Genomic DNA, 10471 nt, shown 5'->3' on the forward strand with positions numbered 1-10471 from the left:
TGTCTTAAAAATTTAGGTGAAGGCGGACAGAAGGCAAAGCTGGTTGTCGGAGAGAAGAAGAAACAGAAGCATTAGTGTATGTGAGAGGAGATGACAGGCGGACCGCTGCGAACAAAGAGGACAGATGCCAGCCTAGCAGTGGGAAACACAGGGACCACACAGTGAAATCTAGATTTCTTCTATTTCCTCTAAGTAATAAAACAATGGCACGGCATCGCCTCATTAAATGGGTAATCGAGGGTGTGAGAGCACTCCCCTCGGCTCTGAACATCTCTCTCTCTTCCCGTGTCCTCTCTCTCTAACCCTCTCACGCTAGGCCATTGTCTCTCCTCCTAACTGTTTCTCACCATGTTTCCAATCTGGTTTGCTGCGGAGCTCAGCCGCCTGCTGAATAAATGCTTACCTGGGCAGCGGGTCAGAAACCCAGCCCAGACCAACTCCTGTCAGGGGGTATGGAAACTCCAATTATCTCCTTAACAATCATCCCTTCCCAATTATCTCCCCATCTGTGTATCAGTGTCGACAGGTGCAGAGGGATGGTCCTCCTTACACGCTTTCATTTTTCTGACAGAGGAACTGATGGAGGTGGACATGCAGCACAAAAAAGAGGCAAACACACAACCCGCATGCTGATTCATTAGGAAACAGTGTGGAGTCTCGAACATGCACGTTTTTTTTTTTTGTTTGTCTTTATTTAAATATGATTCAAAATGTAATTTTATTGGGTACAAGGCTGTCCCTTGTAGACACAATGTTAGTGATTTCTGCTTCATTGGTAAGCGTTGTAGCTTAGCATTTGGAGCATGGCAAAGTATGGACAGGAAGGACTGAGAGCATCAGACTGGAATTATTTCAAGTATCATGCCAATATTAGCTTATCTTAGCATAATGTAGCTGTAAAAGGCCCTTTGCATCCTTAATGCACGCATTCATCAATGTTGCAGTGACCTTCTAACAACAACTAACTCAACCTACTAAAACTGGATTGTTACTGTTAATAATCTTTTAATTATACTGATGTCTGATCTCCTTGAACATCTACTTTTGTTAGCCAAGGATCTTCAATTTAAGCTTTCTTTCATTTATTAAAGCATTCTTTCTCGATAAATACCTTCAGCCTTGCCACTGACATCTAGTCTAGGGCCACAATACAGTCCCACTTTGAAAAAGTATGTTGAAAATCAAAGCTTAGAAATGTCTTACACATAAAATCAACAGACAGTATCAACCTTTGAATTTACCTATTTGGCTCTACCGACATATACCACAGTACACTTTGTAATGCTGGTAGACTAATTTCCCTCATGATTTGTATTGTCTTCCTGTCAACACACTGCAATGTCTACTATATTTGTTTATTGTAGTTTTTGTTTAAATGTATTTTAATTCTTATTGTGTTTGCATCTCTCTGAACTGTTGCAGGTCTGCTGTCGTTCGTTTAGAGCGTCTGCATGTCTTTGTGTGTGATGACAGTTATCCTGCACTGTCACTGTATGCACAGTTGCACTATGTCACACTGTTTAATATGCTTGTAGGCATTGTTCCTCATTAAAGTACGAAGAAAGCTTTTGAGATGCACTGTATGACATAAGAGAGACTCTGCTCCTGTCTTTTCTGCTGAAACATGACAGCTGCAATCATTCGGTGCCTGTCTCTGCACGCTGTAGCACAAATCCTGGTCCTTGTCCCCTAAACACATTGTTTTCTAATTGTCAGCCCCACACGTCTCAGCTCAGACCTTCGCGTCCCAGCTGCCATTACCTCCAGAGACGACAGATTTGTTTTAAATACTTGTTGAGCTTGTATTAATGCAGAGAGTGATCTGGAGGATGCTTAAAAAAAGAGTATACCATAGACCATATGTAAAAGGTGGACATCAGGTGTGTGTTTAGTGCTGGAACAAGACTACTAAAGGGTATCTTTTATTTCTTGTTTAATTCTCAGACTTTCACTTTCATGCAGACTTAGAAAGTGCAGAAATTAAAAGGTTGCTGACTCCCCCTTCCTACTGTATGTCTCTCTTCCTCGTGTGCACATTCATTTTGACTTTATTTTGCACAGGAGCACAGAAACATTCTCTTTCCCCCTTCTGCTCCGCACTCCATCACCCTGCTGCTTTGGGAGCAGTTTTGGCTGATCTACATTGATTGCTATGGGCCATTCTCTATCCCTGGCCCTCTGGAGCAAAAAAAAAATCCAAGAGTTCTCATTCATCAAACCAGCACCTGCCAGACTCCAGCCCAAGAGAACTACAGTCAGTTTCTTTTATTTTTTCTTCTGCATTCTCTTTGTTTTCTCCTCGACAAATAACTGTCACATCCCCCCCAAGGGTCAGGAGGGACCGGTGATCTGCTGTTTGTCTGTCTTCTTCCAATTTCACATTGAACACTTGGTAATGTCTCTGAACACGCATAAACTGTGCAAGTCAGTCACCACAGCTGCGGCTCAGTAACAGACACAGAAGTTACACAATGAAATACAACACCCCGGGGTCTCATTGACACCAGCCACCGCGTCTGAAAGTGCAGGTTAACCTCCACCCCCAGTCGGCTTCCTCTTAACACTTACACCCCAGCTGAGACTTTCCTTTCTGGGGTGTTGTTTGCCCCATAGGGGGTAAAGAGTGGAGCATGAGTGGTGTATAGACAGAAATACAGAAATAAATGTCTGAAGGCAAATGCAGATCCTATAGAGAGCGAAGTGATTTTACAGTGCTTAAAAGACTGAATCCCCTTTTTCTTTCTGCTGAGTTATTATTACATATTTATGCTTATAACTCCATGGAGCGATAGCTTTGCTGCTGCATTGAATAATACATTAAATGCATCTGCTCAAGCTCTGTCTCTTGTTAGCTTTGTGTGTGTGTGCATGTGTGACCACGGAGTTTGACAAAGCTGTCTCTCATGTTTGCACACATTTCTATTTAGCAGTCAGATCACGATACCAAGTTGATGGAAAACATCTGAGTCAGGTGACTGTTGCAGTAGACAGTCAAAATAAAAACAGCTTATACGTCTAATTCCTGTTTTTACTATTTAAGATTAATTGTTTGCAACATAAGAGACTTGGTTTTGAACAGTCATAAGGCAAAAACATTTGCAAACCACTGCCCTGAAATACTTTATTTACAGATATAACCTGTAATATTATAACCTTTAGCCCGGGACTCGAAGCATTCACACTCATATCTCCGCTGCAAACAGCCAACTTTCTGCCCAGGATGTTTCTTTTTGAGGAATCATCCATTCCAGTGGTTGCGGTCAATTTGTACAACATTACGTTATGAGAACCCCAGGATTGCCCTGCTCATTATTTTCATCAGACACCACATCCTGTTTGTGCTCTGAGGGCATATCTGATTGCAGTGCAACACCATCCAACTTAGCAAACACATCCAATACCTTGGCATAATAGTTAGCTAGCTATAAGGTTCGGGCACTTTATTGACAGGGAATCCCTCTGGTATTACTGACATTACAGCCTACATCAACAATGCAGGACTTCTAACGCCATTGTTCGCCCCCCTGGACTTGACAGTAATTCATATCTGTCCTGTAGGCTTGCCCAGAAGGAAGTATTCCCTCACCCCCCCCTTCAACTGTGCCGTATTGATTGGCTGGGCAGCCCTCCATACGGTGTTCAGTTCATTGATCATGGCTGCCAGAGACCCGGGGATATACTGCTGCCTACATCACAGTGACAACACAAATCGTCTTTTTCATGAACACTAATTAGTCTAAATAAAAGGCTCATTATCAGGATGAATGAACTGGACACAAAATCAAATGTGTGCTGCTGACCTGTAAAGCTAAATGTACATTTCATTTCTAATTAACTGTCTGAAATGTTGCGTTTTGTTTCTAGGCGCAACATCGCACAAATAGAAAACAGGCAGAGCTTAGCCTGCTGTAAATCTTACCGCGCACATAGGATGTCGAGGAGAGAAGTAGATAATAGCCTGCAAAGGATTTGACATGACACTAGCATTCATTGACGTCCTTATTATAAACCAAGTCAATAGAAAATGATGGTAATCTGATATCTAACTGAGGGGAACAATGACTAATATTCTGAATATACACAGAGCATCTCTAACGGTTATTTTTAACCAGTGGAAACAAAACAAAATGAACCAGATCAACTGTAAAGATGCAGATTAACTGACTTTTGGGTTTGAGAAAATAGGTATAGAAATAAATTCTAGTGCACTGTCTCACATCATGGCGACAGTGTTGCCGTCATCGATGCTTCCTCAGGCAGGAAAAAAAAATGAATCGCTTCCCCATCAAGCATTCATTGCTACTTTCTATGATGTCTCCCTCCTCTCTCCTCATATCTCGTTCACCTTTGCCCTACTCCATCTGACCTCCCCCCTCTACAGCTCCCATCCCCATTCTCCTGCCCTTTAGGCAGGTGCCAGCGAGCGCGCGTGAGCATGTGTTCATGTGTGTGTTTATGTGTGTGCGGCGGGGAGGGCTTGCTTCTCAAGGAAGTGGCTAGTCATAAGAGCCAGCTGATGAGTATCACCCTCTTCCGGAGCTCCATTCATCCCCTTGCACAAGGGCCCATTCACCCGCTGCTCTTCGCACTCGTGGACCCCAAGAGCCCCCGGGCACGTTCCCACACTTCGCATACACACTTACAGAGGTGAACTGTCACTCACTCAAGAACTCCCACACAAATGCCAAAACGGGCATCCAGATGCAGATGCACACATTCCCCCATACAGGCATACTAAATAGAAACCCAGGGATAAGCTGCTTTTCTCATCTGACTCATTATAAACAAGCCCTGGAGCCCTTCTCCTTCTTTTTTTTCCTCGCTAACACATCTCTAGAGCCTCCACATCCAAATACTCTTTTAGAATGAGTGACACACAGCAGGCAGAGGTGTCATATTCATTTTTGCTGTCTCCCTCCGCTGTGAATCTTTCTGACACGCTTGTACCACAGCCCACCATCGCACCCAAGGACTGCAGCAATGCGCGTGGCACGAAGGAGAAAAGATGTCAATCGCGCGGGAGGCTGAGTGGGGTGACTGGATGGAGAGAAAATCTAAGGATATCCTGCGGCGATGACAGTGACTGGATCTAGTAAAACCTGAATATTGGCGGTGATATTGATCGTGTAATCCATCGCAAGTAGTTAACTGGACGCTTAAGTCTTTTTGGGTATTTAAAGTTTCTCTGTGGTTAAAAATCTGTTCTTATAATCAGTTTTCATAATTTGCCTAATATTTAAATGGAGTTTGGAACTAATGAAACCAATCAATCAATGAACAGACAGAGAGGAAAAGGAGCTGACAGCTGTTCCACGCTGCACATTAGTCTTTTAAGTCTCAATTGCCATATTGTTAGCAGCAGCTTAATGTGAGCTACGGTATGTATGCTGCTGTCTCTGCACTGGGTGCCTGCCGTGACTAAGACATTAATGCCCCTCCACCCCAACACCCCCCCCCACCCTATCCATCACTCCCTGCTGCCACAGGCTCCATGTTAGATCCACTAGCAACATCTCTGGAAATGTTCAGCAGCAGTCTGACCCTCATATTCACATCAGATTCCCTTCTGAGCAGAGGAGCGTCTCATTAATGAGGGAATCTTGGGTGTGTTTACATTTCATTACACAGCTCTGCCTGGCTCTGCGGCCTAAATGGCTCAGGGGGAGGTGGGTGATGGCTGGGGACTGTCCCGGTTTCCAAATATTTTCAAGAGCTCTAATCACATTCTTAAAGTCATCTCGGCAAAAAAAATACACACTATAAAGTCAATTCTCAACTTTGTGAAGTGTGTGTGGTTTTATGGACACGCGGGAAGATGCTGCTGAATAATATGTGCAGGGATTTTAGTGGCAGTGTTGAACATTTGAGGACAGCCAACCCTTAACGGTTACAAACCTGCATGAAGGCTGTTGCACATAATGCTTTATATCTAATCCATTGTTAAGCTCATCACTGAACTGCTACAGCCACATGACATCAGCCCCCTCAGTCACTGCACTCATGATGTGCTGTCATAAAACTACATCACCTCTTTTTCCACACAGTTCTTTTTATTATGTCAGCTGGGTTATATGTTCGACACCGCATGCAAGCCGGTGGGAAAGGGGATAAAGACGGGTTTTTAACATTCCAGGCAGGTTTCGAAGTGGAAATGCAACAATCAATTTCTGAAAGAAGTAATCAGATGTCTGTCACCGAGGCAGTGTCACACATCCGCTAGAGAGACGGGAAGGCGCAGTCGTCTAAGGGTATCTCCTGGAAGCCTGCGATCTCACTATGGTGAGAGAGAGTGTGTGTGTGTGTGTGTGTGTGTGTGTGTGTGTGTGTGTGTGTGTGTGTGTGTGTGTGTGTGTGTGTGTGGGAGCCACACGCAAACACACGCAAACAAGACCCAAGAATCGACTGAGAAAAACACGACTGAAAAGCCTCAAGGGCTGAAATCTTGACAGAATACAAAAGGAGGAGAGAGTGCAGGGTCAACACAGAAGAAACTCTTCAGACTCGCATTTCTTCAGAAAGCCTCAGACTTATTGTTTGGCTGGTGTTATGGCACACATCATCACCCACAGGAGAGTGGCACCCCTGCTGCTCTAAACACTCAGACTCATTATGGTGATTTTTATAAACTTGTTGACCATAAATCCTGCAAACATATTGTCAATATGCTATGTGATCAGTTAGAATGTGGCCTAATAAATCTGCACATTAATCACTTGGTTAGTTTTATTTATGTAGATTAATAAAAAACACGTTACATAATCCTAGAGTCCTCAAATTTGAAACATTGGCCGTGCGTGTGTGAAGGTTACAGGGTGAGGAGGTTTGATGGTGTGCGTCCTGCCAGAAAAAAAAAAAAAAAAAAAGCAAATCGGATTGTGATCCATGGCTAATTAAAAATGCACTTAGAGTCGCCCCCCCCTCCTGATCTGCGCGCTCCCTCTTTTGTCATACGCATGGTTTAAAGAAGAAAAGGCGCACTGGGATCAGAGGAAGCCGCTTTTTTATTTATTTATTTATTTATTTTATAATTCATATAGCTGTTAAACGTAATGTCAGGCTGCATGACTGTGGGATCTCGTGTGCTGTGCTGCAGGGGTTGGTTTTTTTTTTAAATCTTCCTTCACGCAGAGGAAGGCAGAGAAAATAAGTCCTCCGCGGTCCCATGCAACAGTTAATAAGATAACGCACTAAACACAACGACTCATTGCGGTGCATCTAGTCTGTACTGGAGGCTGTGCGAGTGCAGCCTGCGCAGCCTTCATCCTACCTACGGAGTTCCAGACGCTCCTTCACCAAGTCGATCAACAGATTGAACAGAGAGACTGTGGCAAATAGCAGCCGATGCAATGTGTTTCCAGTGTGATAACACTTACAGGCATATGTCATGGAGAAGCTATTCCCCATCTTGACCATATCCACTTGCGGCACCAGTTTGGGGATGTCCTGGTGGTGCGAGAGGGCGAAGCGAAAAACCTCATATTCGTGCGATTCGGTTGGGAACAATCCTCCTGTTGAAGGAGGCAAAGAATCGGGAGTTAATGTTGGACCCGAGGACAAAGCAGCAGAACACACACACACACACACACACACATGCAACACAGACATGAGCTAAAGTTGAATTAGAGGTGCTGATGCTGACACACACACACACACACACACAAACAAAAAACCCCATCTGACGCGTGTGCGCCATTCTCACCTATATTAATGTTACTTGGAAAACTTGAGCTTGAACCCAAGCACATCCCCAGTAAACTGGTGTAGAGGATGGTGAAGCTTCGCTGCATATTTCCTTTTGCATTGGCGAAGGGGAAAAGAGCCGAAATCCGAGCATATGTTTGTCCGAGAGTGAAGTTAAATCCAACGCGTCTCGCTCCTCTCCTCCTCCGATCCGCTCGGCTCCCGTCAGAGCAGCGTTCACGCCGACATCGATTCAACAGCGAGACAATGGCGAGAGGAGGCACCTTTCTCTCTCCTCGTTCTCCTCTCACTGCTGGTGCTCTCTTGTCCTTGGCTGCTGTTGTATCAGACGGAGAGTGACTTCAGCATTCACTGCAAAAAATGCGCTCGTCTTGAGAGAGAGAGAGAAAAAAAAAAAGCTGTCGAGTCCCAATGTCAATTACATTAAAAATAATAATAATAATAATAATAAAAAGATCTTAAACGGGTTTCACGCAACGAGCCGAGATGATTTTCCTTATTTCTTCGTTGGAAGAACATTTCTGCTGTTGTAAGACACGTCTGGAAACAAGTGTCACCGCATCCAGGCTGAAGGCTGCTCTGTTACTGGAGCTGACACATCAGCAAATGTCAATGACGGTTTCAAAATACACATACAGTGATATCACTATCACCTTTTCATCCCTGGAGAAGACAAACAAGCAAACAAACAAAGGAAAAAAAAACAAAAAACATCTTCACCTCAAATATTTGACTAAATGACTTGATGGGTGAATATTTTTTGCAGTGTACAGCTTCAGTGCGCACCCACAGGTCCCTCTGGAGACGCACTGGATTTCAAGGGATGGCCATTCACTGCAAGAAGTCTCCACAACAAGAACACTGTTCACAACAAAGGCGAACTGTGATTTTATTCTGCAGGGTTTTGTTTTTCTATCTTTTCCAAAGCACTTCAAGATAAAAGTGTTGCTGCTGGTTTTATCTAAGCAGCGACAAAAATAAGCTCACAGGTGAGCTCAGGTAGGCCGATGGTGACCAATACAACCCAATAAAAGAGAGCTCCTCAGAGAGAAGCTGCTCCTGAGAGCTCCCCACCCGAGGTTAGGGTCAAGTTAACATTACTTTATTGCTACTGTCACACATGTCAGGAGTTTAGTGTGCTTGCGAGTCAGGCACAAGAACATTAAGCACACTACGTCTACAACAAAACAAATGGAACAACCAATAAACCACATTTTTACATGGTGGCTGTCAGACAGTTCACCTTTCAGCACCTGAAGTCTACTGTCAAGACCCCTGGACAAGTCTCTTTGTCCCTGACTGAGTTCATCTGGCATTTCTGACATCAAGGAGGGTTTACCGTACATCCAATCATATACAGGTACAAAGACTTTGAATCTAATTATTTTTTATAGAGACATTTGTGTATTTTTAGAATAACACATCTTGTCTCTCTGCTTGATTTTCATGTTTCTTTACACCACTATACTGTAACATGTCTCGCAGATGAACAGCACTCAGGTGATGCAGTTCAACAGTGCACAGACTCAAAGGCAAAGTGCACTTGGTTCCAACACGTTGAGCATGGTTATGAGAACAATTATAGGTCTCACGGCAAAACCCGTCATTCTTACCTTTGCTTGGTCGATAATACAGGATTACAGAATGAAATTAAGAAATGAATGGCTGGCTGGGAACATCCCCTGGAGAGATTACTGCACGTTGTTTCGCTGCCCGAGAAGTATTCAATCACCTGGAGCTAAAAGTACAGTGTTATTTAAAATGCAAGTAAAATTCCCAGTTTCAGAAGTTTCAGAAGAAGAGTTTTAGAAGCACAGTCTGGAAAATGAGCTTAAAAATTGAAGGGATTCAGTTTTTAAACTGTCTTGGTTTAATATGAAATTTGTGAGCGTTGTGAGTGGGTACCTTGCAAGCTCACGCTCCCTCTCACACGACGCAGGACTGGCGAGCAGCTGATAAGCGGGGTTATGATTTGAACCATGTATTTACTGACAGCTACAGCCAATTATCTCCTTAAGAAAAAGGTACACGCTCCCCGTGCTTTTGTACACCCTGCAAAATGAACCGACTGTGGCGATATTCACGAGACTGATTGCAAATCTTACTCTGGGGTGATGCCCCTGTGCTTGTTTAGAAAATGAAGTGGTAAATCCTGTCTTTGACACAATTAGGATTAGAGATGAGCTCATTTATCAGACCAAGAGGATAGTTTCTCGAGTTAAAATCACTTTCCTCACTTATTATTTCCACAACACAATGGCAGGCATTAGCACATCGCTCCCAGAAAATGAAATTTTGGAAGATTAGGAGCTTATGCTGAATTAGATTTCCAGTGTTTCCAATTTAGCAGAAACATTTCTAATTTAAAACATATAAATATATGTGACTAACTACCTCTGGCTTCAGTGTGTTACAGACTAGAGCAACTGAAATGCAGGAAGTAAAAGGTTATCTAATTTATGAATGATGGCTGTCCTATAAATACAGGAAGAATGGTCAATTTTCCTCGCTTTTGTTCAAAATGATGAGGGGTGAGCTGAGACATAATGGTCGGAAAAGGCTTTCATTACAACACTCCAGCTTTTTCTTACATCTTCTGGCAATAAATGCTCTGTGCAGGAACACATTTGATTTGCGCATATTTTTACAGCCGGTTTCATAAGGTTTATTTCAGTGTTTGTGCCTGCTTTGTGTTTGCCTGCAGTGCCCCATGTGTAATGAGTGCCATGCAACCTTTCTTTTCTTTTTTTTTTTTTTTTAAATCCTGATT

General features: G+C 43.3%; 1 protein-coding gene across 1 annotated transcript in view; it reads right to left on the reverse strand.

Moving 5' to 3' along the window:
• Window positions 1–8039, reverse strand: part of gria1a (glutamate receptor, ionotropic, AMPA 1a) — a 60733-nt gene extending 52694 nt beyond the window's left edge. Inside the window, 2 exon segments of the mRNA XM_026358270.1 lie at window positions 7374–7508; window positions 7700–8039. Coding sequence (XP_026214055.1) covers window positions 7374–7508; window positions 7700–7787 — 223 coding nt within the window. The 5' untranslated portion in view covers window positions 7788–8039.
• Window positions 8040–10471: the final 2432 nt, after the last annotated feature.

The sequence above is a fragment of the Anabas testudineus genome, chromosome 10 (assembly GCF_900324465.2).
Source record: "Anabas testudineus chromosome 10, fAnaTes1.2, whole genome shotgun sequence".
Taxonomy (NCBI): Eukaryota; Metazoa; Chordata; class Actinopteri; order Anabantiformes; family Anabantidae; genus Anabas; species Anabas testudineus.